Genomic DNA, 19421 nt, shown 5'->3' with positions numbered 1-19421 from the left:
TCAAACCCACCCATCTTGCAAACTTTTTAGCCAAGGCAAAACCTCTTTACAAGTGATCTCATTCCATCCCACCAGTAGCTTGGCTCCTCTGATATTCCCACTTCATTCTCTCCATGGCTGCTTCCCTAGTACCTACAAGTATGCCCGTGTCTCCCCCATCTTTTACCTCCTCCCCACTTTGATCATCATACCCACCTCTCCCATAGCTCTCCTCTTTTTGTGTTTAAACTTCTTGAAAAAGCCATCCACAGTTGGTGCCTTCACTTACTTCTCACTCTCTTCTTAAATCTCTGCAGTCTGGGGTCTAACCTCAAAATTCAACCAAAACTGCTCTACCCAGAGTCATTAATGATCTCTTTAATTGCCAAATCTAATGGGTTTTTTCAAAGCTTCATCCTTCTTGATGTCTCTGTAACCTTTGACGCAATCAACCTTCTTTCTTCTTGATATTCTTGTCTCTCTAAGTTTTCATGACAATACTCTGTCCTTGTTCACTTCCCTGTGTCTAGATGTTCTTTCTCAATCTCAGTTGCTGAAATTTCGCTAACCTTGGGTGACCCACAGGGCTCTGTCCAAGGCCCTCTTCTCTTCTCCCTGTATACTGTTTCTCCTGGTGAGAAATATCAGTTCCATGAATTCAATTATGCTGATTATCTGAAACCTGCACATCCAACCCTAATTTCTCTCCTAACCTCCAGATTCACATTTCCAACTAGATGCCCTATAGATAGTTAACTCATTATGTCCAAAACTGAATTCATTCTCTTTACCCCTCAAGCCCTCCCTCCTTTTCTATTCCTGCCGTGGGTACCACCATCCTTTAAGTTACCCAGGCTCACAACCTAGGTATCGTCATCGATTTTTGTCTCTCTGTCTGTCTCCCTCCCTTTTTCCTTCCCTCCTGTTGTCCCCCCCTCCTTCTTTCCATATTCAGTTTGTGGTAAAGGTCTATTATATCTCTCATATTCATTCCTTTCTGTCGTTTGACATTGCTATCACTATGGTACAAGCCTCCATTACTTCATGTCGAGACTATTACAATACCCTGCTGCTTAGTCTCCCTGCCTCAAGTTCCTACTCTTTCTGTTGTATCATTCAGCTCCACTGAGCTGCCAAAATTGTTTGTTTCTGGCTACTTGCAGTATTTTTTTCCTTGACCTGATAGTTCTGAAATTTGGCTATAATGTTCCTTGGAGTTTTTATTTGGGGATCTTTTTCCTGAGGTGATAGGTGAATTCTTTTAATACCTATTTTGCCCTCTGTTTCCAGGACATCAGGGAAGTTTTCCCTGACAATTTCTTGAAAGATGCTGTACAGGTCCTCCTTTTGATTATGGCTTTCAGGTAGTCCAATGATTTTGACATTGTCTCTCCTGCATTTATTTTCTAAGTCAATTGTTTTTCCAATGAGGTATTTTACATTTTGTTCTATTTTTTTCATTCTTTTGAATTTGTTTGATTGATTCTTAATGTTTCATAAAGCCAATAGCTTTCACTTGTCCAATTCTAACTTTTAAAGTTGTTTTCCTCAGTCAGTTTTTATATTTCCTTTTCCATTTGGCCAATTGTAATTTTTAGGGAGTTGTTTTCTTCAGTGAATTTTTGTATCTCCTTTTCCATTTGGCCAATTCTACTTTTTAAACAGTTGTTTTCTTTATCCAAGTCGTTGACTCTTTTTTCATAGTTCTCTTGCATCATCTCATTTCTTTTCCCAATTTTTCTTCTGCCTCTCTTATTTGATTTTTAAGCTCCTTTTTGAGCTCTTCCATGAGTTCTTTCTGGGCTTGAGACTACTTCTCATTTTTCTTTGGGGCTTTGCCATTGTTATCCTCTTCTGAGTTTATGTCTTGATCTTCCCTGTCACCAAAATAACTTTTTTTTGGCCAGTATCTTTTTTGTTGTTTTTTACTCATGTTTTTTGAACTTCTTCCTTTCTTTTAAATTTGAGCTACACTTCAAGGGTGGAAGGGGGACTGTTTCAGGCTTCTTGTACCAGAGACTGCAGGACCTGGCTGTTTACCTGGTGCTGCAGTGATATTGCCCTGAGGCCCATAGGGGAGCCTCATATCTGATGCTGTACTAAGGGAGTGAGGTGTGACTGGTACTGCTGGAAGCCATAGAGATCTGGCATCTTACCTCGTACTGAGCCAAGGACCTACTGCTGGTATTTGTTGTGTGCTGAGGCCAGTGGGGTGTTTCTGTATTTCCCTGGAACCACACTGAAATATGTGGTATCTGGCTGCTGAAGGCTGCCTGTTTGTCCAGGGCTATGCTGAAGCAACTGAAGGTCTGGCCACTAGGGTTGCCTGTTTGCCTGAGGCTATACTGAAGCTCATGGAATTTCTTAGAGCTGGAGTCTGCCCATTCCCTTGGCTATGCTGAGGCAGAGCTGCAGGGGTTGGGGGGGAGGGCATTCCTGCTGTTAGCATTTGCCTACTCCACCCCACTGAACCTCAGGATCTACCTCTGAGGTGTGGCTTGCTGCTGACTTTCTGGAATACTTCCTGTCCTGAGCTGCGTTCCCCTTTTACCCAAATGAAACAGACCTTTCTTGCTGATCTTCCAAGTTTCTTTGGCTGAAAGATTGGTTCACCCCATCTTTTTGCCAGTTCTGCTGTTCCAGGATTTGTTTTGGGATGTTACTTTATGGTTGTTTGGAGGTGAATATGGGAGAGGTAGTAGTGATTTGCTGCTTACGTGCCATCTTGTCCCTATTAAATTTAGAATCAAATACAAATTCCTCTTTTGGGTATTTAAAGTCCTTCATTATCTTCCAGGTTTCTTACATATTACTCTTCTTCATGCACTCTGCAGAACAGCCAGATTGATGTTCCTGTTGCTCCTCATGTTCAATGACTCATTTATCACTTCTTTGTCTTTGCAGTGAATGGTTCTTCTTATCCCTGGAATGCAATTCCTTCTCAACTTTGCCTCTTTTTCCTTAGTTTACTTCAGAGTTCAACTCAAGTTCCACTTTTTACCTGAACATTCTCCTGATTTCTTCCCAGTTGCTGGTGCTTCCCCATCTCTACTCCCCAAGAAATTTACTTTTATTTTGCACGTATTTTGTATGTGCTTATATATGTGTATCCTGTCTCTACTGAGAGCGTGTGAGTTCCTTGAGGCCAGAGATGGCTGATAGCGTTTAGCTCAGGAGTCTTGTGAGGATAACATTAGATAATAATGTTTGTAAAGCACTTTACAGACATTAAAATGATGTTATTGATATTGTCATTATCAACAATAATAAATTCATTCGGAGAAACAAAAGATATAAAACATCAAGGGAAATAATGAAAAGGGTGTGAACAAAGAGTAATGATAGCACTTCTAGACTGGAAGCCATATTATGAAACAGTATTTATGAGTAGAACAGATTAGACATGGGAAAATCAGAACTAATGGAATTCAATAGCTCAGTGTTCAACAAACCAGAAAACATGTTATTCAGGAAAAAACTCCCTCCTTCAGTAAAATTTCTAGGAGAACTAATATGCATGCTGGTAAAAATTAGGTTTAAACCAGTATTTTGTACCATATTTCATAAATTCAAAATGAACAGATAGCCTTTACATTAAATATTATACAATAAAACAAAAAAGTAAGCAGATCACAAACTTGTTATGGCTAGGGATAGGGAATAACACAAGGCCAGAAGCAATTACAAAAGAAATTATTTTGATAGCCTGCAGTTGAAAAGCTTTTGCACAAACAAAATTAAATCACTTAGAATAAGAAGGGAAGCAGTTGAATTAGAAAACTCCTTTATATAAAATCTCTAGGATTTATGTTGGATTCAAGATATTTAGAAAACAAATATATGCATGTACATTTTTCTGTGTATGTATATATGTTCACGTAGATAGAAAGATTGATAAATATTCAAACCAAAATTCATAACAAAATAGATAAGTGGTCATAGGATATGAACACAGTTCTCAAAAGAAAAGTTGCAAACTCTTAACCATATGGGCAGCTAAGTGATTCAGTCAATATAGTGTTGGGCCTGAAGTCAGGAAGACCTGAGTTCAAATCCAGCCTGTGTGACCCTGGGTCAGTCACTTAGCCTCTGTGTGCTTCTGTTTTCCTCATCTGTAAAATAAGCTGGAGAAGGAAATGGCAAACTTTCAGTATTTTTGCCAACAGAGCCCCAGAAGGGGTCACAAAGAGCTGACTGAACAACAACAATAAAAACAACCATAAGAAAGAATGTGCCATGTCACTAATGATAGTAGGAGTGCCAGTGAAAACGCTGAGATTGGCAAAGATGCAAGATGTAAATAGTTGACATTGAAGGGATTTGGGGAAGATGGACACTCTGGTGCATTGTTGGGGGGACTATGTTTTCTTCACTGTTGTTTCTTTTTGTTTTCTCTTTATTTTTTTGGTTTATTTAGTCTGTGTTTAAAGTCATGAAAGTTCAGTTTATTTTCTTCCGTTTGTACCTCTGTTATTGCTGTTTTAAATATAATTAAATTTTTTCTTTCACTTTCACTGTTATTACTTTGTCCTTAGGATTAATTTTGCTTAAATGACTTTAATGGAAGCCTGGTCCTTATAGGATCTTACCCTCCCTCAATCTCTAATCTCAGTTGTGTCAGTTTTTTTCTTAATTTGCATTTTCCTCCTTTTATGTAGTTGTTTTCCTCTATTTTGTTTACCTTTTTCCCCTTAAATGAGTAATTCAACACCCCTTTCTTCTCCTCCCCAACCTCCTGTATTTTTTTTATGATTTATGCTTTTTTCTAAGAAGACTTCCTTTAATTTTTTTTACTATTGATTTCTTTTCCTTTTTCTTCTGAAATTTTATTCTCTGATTTGTGGTTTATTATTTCTTTAATCTTTTTGTGAGTCTCATGGTGTTAAAGCTTCTTAAGGTACTGGGTTTGAGTTCCTTCTTGAATTCCTTGTTAGAAGACAAATTTCTTAGTTATTCCCTTTCTATGTCTTATCACATCATCCCTTTTTTTCTGCTATGCCTCACCCTTAGACATCTCAATTTGTGAGGGAAATAAAAATGTGGATCAAAGCAATTCCTAATTTTAGAAATTATCCCATGTCTCAAATCATGGGATTCAGTTCTACCCTCTTCCCTCTCCATTGTTATTGTCCTTGCCTCTAGATCCATGTCTTCCTCCAAACCCTATCCTTCTGGATACCAGATTTTCCTAAGAACTCATATTTCCCTTCTCAAGTAGGATTATTGTCCATGGCGATACAACACTTTCCATGTAGTTCTTCTTTCCAGATGATCTTTTAGTTAACTACATTATGTTTATTCTCTATATAATTATATGTAATTTACTTGTCCTCTCTTTAGAATGTAAGCTTCTTGAGACTGTTCCATTGTATTTGTATCCCATCATGTACCATGGTATGTGGCACATAAGAACTTCAATAATTGTTGATTGACTGAATTCTTCCTAAGGAAAATCCATGTCCCCTATTGTAGGTGTGCACCTTTTCTTCATGGGAGTACTCTTCAGTGGGATTCTTTCCTTCTTTTGGGTTGAGACTCTTAGCACTTATTTTTTTTTTAATTCAGAAGTTCTTAGCACTTTTACTGTATTATCCCCTGTATGATGGGGTTAAGTTTTGACTTTCAGGTTTCTTTGTTCTTTTTTTGGTTTTGAGTAGTCATGTTCTTCTGGGAAGCCTGTGATCCTTGTTATCCCATAAATCCTGTCTTTGAGGTCAGTGGCTTTGGCTTATGTGAGTTACATGGTTTGTTTCTCTTCTGTTTCCTCATTTTCATTTTTTTTTAATTTTAATTTTATTTTCAATATCAGATTTATCCTTTTATTTATTTATTTTATTTATCCTTTTAATTTTCTCCTACCCCACTCATAAAGAAAGTTAGAAAAGCAAAATCCATTACAAATGTGTATAGTCAAGCAAAATAAATTACTTCATTGGCATATCTACAAAAAAAAAAAAGCTTCATTGTACACTTTGAAGGGATTACTTCTGAGTCTGGAGGTGGACAACGTATTTCCTTATGAGTCTTGGAATTGTGATTAGTCATTGTATTGATTAGAATTCCTAAGTCTTTCACAATTGTCTCTTCCATTGTTGTTGCTCTTGTTCTCCTGGTTCAACTCAACTTCATTTTGCTTCCATTTATACAAATTTTCCCAGGTTTCCTTGAAACCATTCCCATCATCAGTTCTTACAACACAGCATCATTCCACCATATTCATTCCCCAGTTGAGGAACACTTTCTCAGTTTCTGGTTCTTTGCCAAAATGAAAAGAGCTGTTATAAATATTTTTGTACATGAGTCCTTTCATCTCTTTGACTGTGGCTGAATCGAATGTAAATCAAATCAAATTCACAATGTAATAACTTTTGAGGTATGATTTTCAGTTGCTTTCTAGAATGGCTAGGGCAGGTCGCAGTTTTAAAAATAGTGCATTAATGTGCCTGTTTTCCCACATTTCCCTCCAACATTTCTAATTTTTTTTTTTGTCACTTCAGACAATCTGATAACTGAGCTAGAATCTCAGAGTTATTTTAATTGGCATTTCTCTAAACATTAAATTATTTAAAACGTTTTTAAAATATGTGGCTATAGGTAACTTGAACTTCTTCCTCTGAAAACTGTCTATTCATATCCATTGACCATTTTTCAGTTGGGGAATAGCTTTTATTCTTATAAATTTGAATTAGTTCCTAGAAATGAGAACTTTATCAGAAAAACTTGCTGCAAAGAATTTTTGCCTTTCTCTCTTAATTTTAGCAGTATTCATTTTGTTTGTGTAAAAACTTTTAAATTTTATATAATCAAAATTGTCTATTTCTCTTAATATAATTGCCTTTTGCTTCTCATCTGACTGATTTTTCTTCACTGAGGTATTTGTGTATTTCAAAGTTGCTAACATTTTATGTTATTTCTTTGCAGAAACTTTGTACCATGGATTTAATTTTTTTCTATTTTGTTATTTGAGTTCTGACATTTGTTCCTCCCAAATTTCTTATAATTTTCACTTCTCTTTTTGCACTATTTTGGAATTTCATGTTGCATCCCATGCTTTCTTGGGATTCCAGAGGATTCTGTTTATCAGACATTGGTTGACTTTCCTTTGTCTTAGAATATTTGTAAAGAGACCTAATCTCTTCGAACATTTAGCCTTCATGCTTCCTTGTAGTTTTAGGATTCTCTGTGTTAATTTACTTGTGCTTTGTGTTTTACTGAGTTTTCTTCCTTTTGGAATCTTCAATGTTTTAGCCTTTTTTCTTTATATTTCCATTTCACTCAGTTTCTGACTCTTCCTCCTTTGCTGTTGATTGCACTCCTGAGTCTGGACTGCCATATTGCCTCAGCCTTCTCTCACATTGATGGTCTCAGGTTTTACTGACCTTGGTCAGTTAGTCAGTTGACAAGAATTTATTAAACCAGGTTCTTTGGGTACTAGGGAATGTATTTTCTGCCGTAGTCTGCATTAAAGTAAGATTCAGGTATTGTCATTCATACAATGTTGCATCAGTATGGCTCTGGAGGAGAAGTGAGGCTGGTGACCTGCACAGCCCTCCTTCACTCAAAACAAAGTGAAGTGCAAGTCATGTCATCATTTCTCTGATGGCATGGTCTTCTTTGGCAACAAAGGATGAACACACACATATCAGTATTAGTGCTTATAGTCCTGATATTGTGTCTTATGTGCTTGACAGTGGATCATAAGAAATACAGATATAAAACTGAAAGGAACCTTAGCCTGTCAGTATTAGTATTTTCTGCTACAGGCTCTTATCTTCTCATTCCTGAATTATTGCAAAAGCCTACTGGTTGGTCTGTCTGCCACAAGTCTCTTCCCACTCCAGTCTATCCTCCCTTGGGCTGCAGAAGTTATCTTTCTAAAATGCGGGTCTGGTCATGCCATGCCCCACTCAGTACACTCCAGTATCTCCCTGTTATCTCTAGGATCAGATGCAAAATCCTCTCGTGTTCAAAGCCTTTCATAACCTATCCCCTCCCCCCCTTCCCCCCCCCCCCCCCACTTTTCCAGCTTTCTTACATCTTCTCTCAACTCCTTTCCACCCCCACTCCATAGTCTTTCATCCTGTTTGCTCTTTGATCAAGACGCCCTATTTCACAGCTCTGGCATTTTCACTGGATGTCCTCCATGCCTGGAGTGATCTCCCTCCTCACCCCTACCACCTAGCTTCCCTTGTTTCCTTCAAGTCACAGCTAAAATTCCACTATGAGAAGCTTTTTCGAAACGCTATTCCTCTTATAGTGCCTTCCATCTGTTGGTTATTTCCAGTTTGTTTTGTATTTGGCTTGATTGTACATAGTTGTTTGCATGTTGTCTCCCTCATATTGTGAACTTCTTTAGATCAGAGACTGTCTTTTGCCTTTCTTTGTGTCCCCAGTCCTTAGCAGAGTGCCTGGCAAATAGTAATTGCTTAATAAATGCTGACCGATTGACTGGTATAGACCAGTCTCTTATTTTATCGGAAATATAAGTCCCAGAAAGTAAGATAAAATAGTCAACAAGCATTTATTAAGCATTTAATTGTAACCCAGGCCCTGTGTTAAGACCAGAGTGCAAATAAAGAAAGGAAAAAATAACCTGTGTCCTAAGGAGCTCATTCTGATGGGTAAGACATCATTTACACAGCCAGATATATATATAAGATTTATACAGAGAAGATGAAAGGTAATCTGGAAGTAGAAGGTACTAAGAGCTGGGAGTTGGGGAGGGAAAAGATTCCTGCAGAAGACAGAACTTGATCTGAGTCTTGAAGGTTATTTGGACGTGGAGGTAAGGAGACAGAGCATTCCAGGCATGGGGGACAGTCCCATTGCAAAGGCCCAGAGATGGAAGTTAGAGTGACATGTGCAAAGAGCATCAAATAGTGTAACTGGAGTGTAGAGTTCCTGAAGAGGGGAGTAAAGTGAAGGAAGTCTGGAACTGTAAGAAGGGCCAGATGATGAACAATTTTAAGTGCCAAACAGACGAGTTTATATTTAGTCCTAGAGGTAATAGGCTGCCATTGGAGCTTATTGAGTAGATGTTAACATAGAAAAGTCTTTTGGTAGCTGAAGGGAGTATGGATTGGAGTGGGAGAGACTTGATAAAGGCAGAGAGACCAACCAGAGGGCTGTAGTAATAGTCCAGAGTAATAAGTAATGAGAACCTAAACTAGAGCAGTGGCTATCATGAGTGGAAAGGAGATAGGTGTGTCCTAGAGATGATGTGAAGGTAGAAATGACAGGATTTGGCAATGAAGTGGATATGAGTGGTGAAAGAGAGTTGGGTGTTGAATGTATCACGTTGGTTTGAGCCTCCATGACCAGAAGGATGCAGGTGCCCTTGACAGTAAAAGGCAAATTAAGAAGAGAGGACCATACGGGGGAAGATAGTTTTGTCTTGGACATGTAATTGAAATGCCTGTGGAATATCCAGCTTACAACATTCAAAAGGCAGCTGGTGATGGGGGTCTATAGTTCAAGTGAGACTAGGACTGATCTGGGAATCTTCTGTATAGAAATGATCATTGAATTCATGTAAGTTGATGAGATAATTAAGTCAGTCCCTGCTTTTTTTAGCCTTTAGGGATTTAAGACTAACTCCAGGCTCCTTTCCTTCAGATTCAGTGTAGCCACTGATGTTGGCTTTCTTTGTCTCTTTTCATCTTCTTGCTGGAGTGAATTGGCATTTGCCACTTTTTTCATGGTTGGAGGAAACCACAGAGAGCTAAGTATCTGCAGTTTGTTGTTGGTTGTGGATTTGCATGTGATGAAGTGTTGTCACAGCCTGTACAACAGTAGAGCAACCCCATGTAGGCAACGCACAGAAGCCTAAAGATCAGTTTGTCTTTCTGGGGTTGTGTACGCTGGGAAAGTGATATATTCTCCTTTGTTAATTTACAGGGATTTTTCCTTGTTGGGGTTCCCTTTGTCCTACAATTGCTGCATCAGATGTGTAATTCCTTGGGGTTAGGTTTTGAGAATTAGTGGTGCCTGGGAAAAGTAACTAGTCCACCATCTTGTTGTTCACAAGCTCTTCATCCTTACTGCATATAACTGAAGGATTAATAATTTTTAATAATGAAAAATAAAATGAGGAAGACACAAAATTAGAAAATTGATAAATGTATACAAACTTGATAGATAAATGAAAGTACACAAAATAACTTGTTGATGCACAGGAAGGAGTTAGTTGAGGGTGTGGGGATATTCTCAGTAAAAAGTTGCATATAAGTGGATAATTGATTCCAACAGTTTTTTTCAAGTGCTTTCCATTTCCTGTCAAAGGCAGCAGAGTTTCTCACAGAAAGGAAAGATTTTCATAGTCTCTGTGGGTAGCAATGACTAAACTACTCATAGTATCTGGCAGGAACATCAGCCTCTCTAAAGCACACACAAATAAATACAAGTATAGAACCCTGATTCTATAGAAATTTGTTCTACAAACAAGTTGCAAGCCATTGACTTTAAGAATAATGTAACTGGTCTCCTCTGAATTTCTACTGACAAATAAAGGACATTTGTTTTTAAATTGTGAGGCGACTGGGTGGGGACTAGGGAAGGATTTCTAAAACTACTATGAACTAATGTCTTTGTGCTTGTTTTTTTTTCCAGAATACAGTTGCTTTTGATTTAAGATGATTTGATGCCTTATAATAAAAGCTTCATTAACCATGATGGCTACACAGACATTAAATATAGACAGCTATCAAGATGGCCAACAAGTGAGAGCTTTGTAATTTTCCTAAAATGCTTTTATCTGTTTTATTGACTAGAAACTTTATAGTGTTAATTACTAATTCAATTTATGTGATTGTTTCTTTTAATTATATGCTGATCTTGACAGGTTAATTCATAAAACTTTAAGTTCTTAAGTAAATATAAAACATAAAGCAGTTTCAAAATTGTTAGCAACTAGACATTAATTGTAACTAAGAAATCTGCTTCTTAAGTAAATATCTAATTGATATCAGCCTGAATAATTCTATTGATTTTTTAAAAAATTAATGTGTAAATATGAGATATTTGAAGATTAGGTCTTTGCTAATTGGTGCCTGAAACTTCAATTTTTAAAAAATAGAAATCCCATTTTTACGTAATAAAAAAAGCATTTATGTATAGAAAACAACATACAGCTCTATATGTCTTGATTTTAATCTCTTGAAGGACAAGAGAGAGGTTTTGGTACCATTGAACTTAATTATTTACTGCTGTAATTTAGATTGGGGTAAAATTCACATATTGTCATTCATGTTAGCATCAGTGTACTATCCGTGTTGATGCTTATGATTCTGACATTGTTATGTTAAGTGTGTGACGCTGGATTTTAGGACCATAGTTATAGAACTATCATTCTGATGGGTAAGGCATTAAATAACCAGATACATATACAGAGGAGGTGGAAGTAATTTGAGAACAGAAGGTTCTACAAGCTGGGGGTTGGAGAGGGAAAGGCTTCCTGCAGAAGAAAGGACTTGATGTGAACACTGAGGAAAGAAATCAGGGATATTTGGATGTAGAGGCAGAGCATTCCAGGCATGAGGGACAGCCCAATCCAGAGATGGAAGTTGGAGTGTCATGTGCAAGGAGGATCAAATAGTGTAACTGGACTGTAGAGTTTCTGGAGGGAAGAGTAAAGTGAAAGAAGTCTGGACCTGTAAGAAAGGCCAGATGATGAACAATTTTAAATGCTAAATAGATGAGTTTATATTTAGTCCTAGAGGTAATAGTTTGCCGTTGGAGCTTATTGAGTGGGATGTTACATAGAAAACCATTTAGATGGCTGAAGGGAGCATGGATTGGAGTGGTAGAGACTTAATAAAGGCAGAAAGACCAACCAGAGAGCAATTGCAATAGTCCAGGGTAAGAAGTAATGAGGAACTAAACTAGAGCAGCAGTTGTTGTGAGTGAAAAGCCGACAGATGGTAGAGATGGTGTGAAGGTAGAAATGACAAGAGTTGTCAGTGGATTGGCTACATTGGGGATGAGTAAGAGTGTGACATTTAGGGTATCCAAAAGGCAGTTGGTGATGGCGGCCTATAGCTGAGGAGAGATAGCAGGGATGAATATATAGATCTGGGAATCATCGCCATGGAGATCATTGATTCTCTGAAAGTTAATGAAGTCACTTAGTGAAACGGGATGGAGTAAAAAGAGAAAGGTTGCCCAAAATGAAGCCTTTGTGCACACCCAGGGTTACTGGACATGACATAGAAGAGCTATCAAAAGAGACTAAGAGAGCAAATAGGAAAAGAATTATAAGAGATCAATACCATTAAAACCTTGAAATGATTTGCCCAATGTCACATGTAGGAAGCAGAGCCCAATTTGAACTGAAGGCTTCTGACTGATATTCCAGTGCCTTTTCTAATACCAGTGACAGTACACCATAATACCATTGGAATCAGACATGTTTTGAAGTAAGCAGAATCTTTTCATTTTTACATTTATTTTAAACTTATTAGAACAAGTTATTTTTATTCTTCATGTTTCTATTAATTCAGTAGTTTCTAGTTAATAGATGCTTTGTAAATATTCTCTGTTGATCCTCACAAAAACGTATCAGATGAGTAGTACAGTTACCATTATTTCCCCCATGAATGAACAGTCTTAGAGAAATCAAATGACTAATCCAAAGTCTCACTGCTAGTAAGCGATTGATATTAAGGACATGAACTCAGATCTTCTGACTCCAGATCCATTGTTTTTCCACAGTTGATTGGAGATGGGAAGGAATGGGCCTTCAACAGTTAATTCTCCATTTATATTTTTGGTCTGTACCACTTTTAAAGCTGTTGTGTTACTGTGGTACAGGAGTTTGGATCCACCCTATACAGCTCTGTCAGAAATGAAAACCAAATCAGATTCTTGCAAATGTAAATTCCTTTTCTGTTTGCCCCCTAGCTTATGTTGATAGCTTAGGTTAAAAGGTTTATTTCTCCTAGCAACATAGAGTTTGACAGCAAGCAAAGAGTTGTCTTAGCTATGAATTTACCTGCAAGAAGTCCTGTGGGACTTTCAGTTTTTTTTGTTAAAGTTGATACAACAGGGAGAATTAGAAGATACCATCAGTATGCTCCTTGCTCATCCTGGGGCACAGCATACATTGCCTCTCATGCAATGGGTCTTCAATGAATGTTGGATTAGTTGAGTGGAATGATGTGAAAACAGGCAATCCAGAAAGTTCCTACCCATGAAAAGCTTACGTTCTAGTAAAGGAGGGAGGGTACAGGGTGGTATTGAGATGACTGGGATTTAGCATGGAGGCCTGGTTCTGGGAAAGATAGATTGAAAATTCCCCTTCTTGAGCAGGGGGACCCAGAAATAGAGTTCAAGTTTGTGATGGTGAAGGGAAATGGGGGTGAATTTTTTAGTGCCAGCAGCATGATGAGGAGATGGCTAGGAAGTGCCATTAGGACTGTATAGATAATCTTTGCTTTATAAAATAAGCAACTATTTATTATTAAATAATATTCAAGTATACATTATTCATTTAGGTATGTACCCTATTGTTGCATGCCAAGCCAAATCCCTCTTTAGTTGAAGGTTTATTGATGGCTGTGGCCAAAATAATTAATTATGTGGTGTCTAAATATCTGGTCATGAGCTTCTCTTATGTTAAGCTGTTCCTTAGACCTCAAGTATAGTCAGTCTGTCACTGGGCTCGTAATTGAAGTCTTCCCAACTTGGTAGCACTACTAGCCTGAATGGGTGGTCTGTTGGCCCAAAGCATCTAAGAGCTGAGGCTCAGTTCCATGCCAGAGGAAAACTGAAAACATTCATTTTATACATAATCTTGTTGAAATGTTGTCTCAATACAAAATAGATAGTATTTTGACAAAATCATATGCAAAGTAAATTAATTTAGAGTGAATTAAATTTTCCCACTGCTTTGTTTATAAATTTGGAATTATGTTTATTTAGGGAAATTCTTTCAACAGAAAATTTAATTACTTGTGATGAGACATGTTAAATTGGTAATATCCATGTAGCATGCTGCACTATAAATAAACAGTAATATATATGATTTTCTCAGTAGTGGTATTAATCTCAACCATCCACAATCTTTCATTTAGTTGCTTTTATTTTTCTTAATGGCATTCCACAAAACTTGACTGGTAAGAATTAGGAGTGTAAAATGTGGCCTTAGAAGAAAGCCAATTTTTAATAGTATTTTATTTTTTCCGGTTTTTTTGCATTTTTTAAAATAAAATTTGAGTTCCAAATTTTTTCCCTTCCTCCCTTCTTTTTCCCCTCCCTAAGACCATAGGAAATTTGTTACAGGTTATATATGTGCTATCATGTAAGATCTATTTTCATATTAGTCATGTTGTGAAAGAAGAAACAGTTTGCAAAAGGAAAAAAAAACATGAAAAAATTAAGTGAAAATAGTATGCTTCGATCTCCATTCAGACTCCGTCAGTTCTTTCTCTGGATGTGGATAGTGTTTTCCCTCATGAGTCTTGGGATTTTCTTGGATCATTGTATTGCTGAGAAGAGCTAAGTCAGTCATAGTAGATCATCACCCAGTGTTGCTGTTACTGTGTACAATGTTCTCCTGGTTCTGTTCACTTCACTTTGCATCAGTTCATGTCAGTTTTCCCAGGTGTTTCTGAAATTTGTATTTCATTTCTTACAGCACAATAGTATTCCATTACATTAATGTACCACAACTTGTTCAGCCATTCCCCAGTTTGTGGACCTCGCCTCAATTTCCAGTTCTTTCACACCACAAAAAGTGCTGCTACAGATATTTTTGTACATATAGGTCCTTTTACCTTTTTAAATGATCTCTTAGAGATACAGACCTACTAGTGGTATTGCTGGATCGAAGGGTTAAATAGCCTATTAAGATCCAGCTTTTGACCTAGCATGTCATTAGCATGCATCTTTTAGCTAATTAGACATGAAAGTATACTGAATGATTTTTTTTTTAATTGGGTGTTTTTAGTACAAAAAAATGAAGGCTACTGTTTAAAATGGTAATGTTTCTTTAGGGACTGAGAATGAGTTAAAATAAATTTGGGGAGGAGAGACCTAGAACTCCCTTTGTTACAGCATATCCACACTACTGAGATTGGATTCTTTTGTGGATCAACCATGTAATGAAAAAATACTTTAAAAAAGAGCCTTTGAAGGATATCATCAGTCCTGATTATTCACCTTTACATACATATGTACAGGATTTATCCAGAACCCTGGAGTCTTTTCACTAGGTCTTGTTCTAGATTACAGTCCAGCATTCTGGCTGACAGTTTATATTTATGTTGCTGTTTATCTCAGTCTTTGTTTCTATTTCTATCATATTATACCTAATCTTTGTTATATATGTATATGCATACACACATATATGTTTATGCATGTGTAATCTCAAAAATTAACAAATGGGACAGGATTTTGTGTTGCACAAACTAAATAGAAACTGTAATGCAAATTAATAAATTTTTACTTTAAAACAAAAGAGAAAATCTCTCCATTCATCATTCCCTTCAGTCTCTGGCAATAGCCGATATTTATATAGTGCAATAAGATTTGCAGGGCACTTTATATATATTATCTTATACAGCTCCACAGAGAAAATATGTTGTTTTTCATAGTTTAAAAATATTTTATCTCAGAAAGTTAATTGCAGTGGAATTCAGCAAACCTAAATTGCTATCTTGCCTCTTTATTATAGTTGTAGGACTTTTGGACAGGTCACTTAACATTTCCTGGCCTTCATTTGCATGTCTGTAGAGTAACCTCTGATGTTTCTAATAGCTCTATGATATTGTGATGTAAAATACAGCAACATTCCCATTTTTTTTCTAAAAAGATTAACTTTTGAGCTTTTCTTTTAAGGAATCGGCTTTCATTTACTTAACAAGCATTTATTAATTACCTCCTATATGCTAGGCACTGTGTTAAATGTTAGAGGAATGAATTAAAAAACAGCCCTTGACCTTATGGAATTTATTTTTTGTTGATGGGGAATGGATGGACAACATGAGACGTTAAACAGATAAGTAAATTCCTAAGGATAGTGCTTTATGTATGTATATTTCTTACAGGCTATCCTCACTTTTAAATATAACACGTTATTAGAGACATCTCAAATCAGGTCACCATAAAATATCATGACTATAAATACATTGTATCATAAGTATAATTTTAATATTGTTACTTAATATATCTGTTTGAATATTAGTGGGAATTATTTAAAAAAGCAAATAAAAGCAGTGGTCTTTATTGTGCATCATCAAGTAAATGGAATGGGAAAATTAGAATATTAGAATATAAAACTTGAAAAAAATGAAAAGCAGTGCTATATGTACTGTATTTTTTAGTTAGCACTCTTCATCCTTACTGTCTCCTGTTGTAATTGTTTTTCTACATGTCTTCAATCTTAATAGTGTACATAAGCAGGATGAAGACCTTTGTTAGAGTTTTCTAAATATTTAATTTAGAAGTTCCATTATTATTTAAAATTCAGCATTTACAGTAATAACATAGTTCTGTTCTTGACTTATCATTTACCCTGAAATTTTTTCTTAGACTAAAAAATTTCTACCAAGTGAGTAGCTTTACCTTACATAAAATTTATAAGAACCAAAAAAATGGGTTCAGAACTACTTTTAGTTATCTTTCTTTTTTAAACTAATGGATGATTTCCTAATACTACTGTGACTATAACATAATGGCCATGCCACAGCATCTGCATTTTTATATTTACTCTAAGTGCTGTCAGCTTAAATTTTTTATTCTGAATTTCACAAACACACCAAGACATTTTATAAACATACTGTAAAGCATATATAAAGTAGAACAGAAGAAAGGAATACATAAAAAAGCATGATTATCTTTCTACAGATAGCTTGTTTTAAGAAAATATGTAATAAGCTTAGTATGTTATTTTCAAAGCTGGCCTACTTGTTTTCTTTCTTTTTTTTTTTTTCTGTTCTCTCCAGTGCATTTAAAAAACAATGCTTCAGTTGCCCTCTTTTTTTTTTTTAGCAATATTTTTTCTAGCTTCTCTCTTCACCCTCAAGTTTCACCCCCACGAAAAATAAATTAAAATGTTTATAAAAATTAGCATAGTAAAACAAAACTAATCCACATATTTGATGCATCCAAAGATGTATGCCTTAGTGTACACCTGAAGTTACTTACCTCTCTCTCCATCCCGAGATGGATAGCATGAGTCATTACTGGTACTCTGGAATCAGGCTGGTCATTTCATTGGTTAGAGTTCTGAAGTCTTGTAGAGTTTTTTTCTTCGTTCTTTTTTAGGGGGAAGGCAAGGCAGTTGGGGTTGAGTGACTTGCCCAAGGTCACGTAGCTAGGAAGTGCCGAGAGGCTGGATTTGAATTCTGGTCCTCCCCTCTACTCACTGTGCCACTTGGCTGTCCCAGAGATGCTTTTATTTACAGTGTTGTTTGTGTGTACGCTGTTTTAAATTTCATTTTGCATCCGTTCATGTTTTTCCAGGTTTCTCTGAAACCATCTCTTTTTAAATGATATAATAATATTCTTTATATTCATATTCTATAAATTTTTCAGCCATTTCCCAATTGATGAGTGCTCCTTTTGTATTCAGTTATCTGCCAGAAATAATGTTTTTGTGCATATGGTCCTTTTCCTCTTTCTTTAATCTTGCTGAGGCATAGGTGTAGAAGTATTTCATAGTAAGCACAATTTAGCGACATTGGGATTCGTTCCGAAATAGCTGGACCAATTCATGACTTCACCAACTATATAATAGTACCTATCTCCACAGTCCTTCCAAAACTCTTTTTTTTTTCTCCTTAGAGTTCTATTTATTTCCACTTTTAAATTTAAAATGATTAATGATTTGGAACATTTTTTATATGGCTGCCAAAAGCTTAGATCTCTGCCTTAGAAAGCTCTCTGTTCACATCCTGTCACTCCTCATGTTAGGGTGTGGCTCTCATCCTTGTATATGAATCACTTCCTTATCAATCTTGGATATCAGGCCTTTATCAGAGAAACTTTCTGTAAAGGCTTTTCCTCCCAATTAACTGTTTCCCTTCTCACTTTAACTATATTGATTGACTTGTGCAAAATTTTTTCAATTTTAAGCAACTAAAATTGCCTATTTTATCTTCTATATTCCTCTCCCCCTTGTTTGGTCATGAACTCTTCCCCATCCATAAAAGCAATGCAAAAAACATTTTCTTCCTTCTCTAATTTGTGTGGGGACTTTTTATATCTGGGTTATATGTTCTTTTGGCACTTGTATGTGTACTAATTAGTAGCCAGCTCCTTTTCAGTTTTTACAAGAGTTGTTGTAGAATAAGGAGTCATTATACTCCAGTAGGTAGGGTATTTGGACTTACTGAACAAATTTATTAGTATGTTTATTTTCTTCTGTACGTACCTTTCAGGTATTTGTTTGCCTTTCAGGTAATTGATTGAATTTCCTGTTGTGTAACCAGTACTGGATAATTTCAGTGATTACTGCTTTGAAGAATAGCTAGATCAGTGGATAAAAAAAAAATTATAAATAAATGGAGCACTCTGTCCCCATGCTGTGTTGGTCAGATCCAAACCCAGAGGGTTGAAGGGTTTAGCCCAGGAGGGCATTGATCAGGCTTTGTCCATGTCCAGGATCAGACCACTTTGGGAACCTTGAGAGCTTGTAAGTTAGACTTCTAGGTCACCTGACCCACAGGATGGAGGATGAAGTATTTTCTTCAAAACCTCATGAGCTCTCAAAACCTCTTCAGAATAGGAAATATGTGCGAGAGATAAAGCACCTTCCATTCTCTCCCCAGTCTAGATACCAAGAACCCAAACAAGATAAGAAGTTTGATAAACTAACATCAAAGAAGACGAATAATCCCTAAACCCTATTACATGTTCACCTTGAGCCCCCAGTCTATTATGTTCTGACCTACAAGCTTACAACAGAGTTCAATTCTACAGCAACATTTCCCCTACCCCCACCCTTCTTTCTCCTAATGCCTGGAGATCCAAGCTGTAGAAATTTGCTCAGGCTGTGATAGTATAGCTCTGTGACAGGACTTTTTGCAAAAACAGAGCTTAACCACAGAACAGAGCAACAGAGGGAACATAGTAGCATAGACAGAACATATGTCCACTTTTGCAACAGAACTCAACTTTACACCCCTACTTCTATCCCTTCATGAAGCCCCAGTGGGAAAGAGATCCAAATTACAAATGGCAGAAATTTTCTCCGACTGCAATAACAATATGGTGGGTTCTGGACCACTACTAGGCCAGATAATTTAGTAACAAATTCCCACCTGGGCAATGTAGGTTTCATAATCTCCAGTAAATCATTTTTCAAATTGAAATAAACTCTGAAACTCATATCTCTTCAGCACCCCCCTGTCTCTGGGGCTCTTTCCTTCCTTTGATTGGAGGTGGAGGAGGTTGAAGAGCTCCTATGTCTTTTGGTATATAAGGAGGGCACCCAGGAATTTGCC

At 36.7% G+C, this 19421-nt stretch overlaps 1 protein-coding gene across 7 annotated transcripts in view; it reads left to right on the top strand.

The window, feature by feature from the left end:
• The window catches only part of PKNOX1 (PBX/knotted 1 homeobox 1), a 171982-nt gene that overhangs the window by 65391 nt on the left and 87170 nt on the right, over positions 1-19421 (top strand). For 5 of the 7 annotated variants that reach the window (XM_072614853.1, XM_072614852.1, XM_072614855.1 and 2 more), the window contains one exon: positions 10588-10697. The exons of 1 other annotated variant lie outside the window; for it this stretch is intronic. In XM_072614853.1, coding sequence (XP_072470954.1) covers positions 10647-10697 — 51 coding nt within the window. In that variant the 5' untranslated portion in view covers positions 10588-10646. Of the gene's footprint in view, positions 1-10587; positions 10698-12285; positions 12393-19421 lie in introns of all 7 variants that reach the window. One more of the 7 variants, XM_072614854.1, reaches the window with a different exon arrangement.

This window comes from Notamacropus eugenii, chromosome 5, assembly GCF_028372415.1.
Source record: "Notamacropus eugenii isolate mMacEug1 chromosome 5, mMacEug1.pri_v2, whole genome shotgun sequence".
NCBI classification, from domain to species: Eukaryota; Metazoa; Chordata; class Mammalia; order Diprotodontia; family Macropodidae; genus Notamacropus; species Notamacropus eugenii.
The sequence above is the reverse complement of the archived record's forward strand: the minus strand, read 5'-3'. Positions and strand labels throughout refer to the sequence as shown.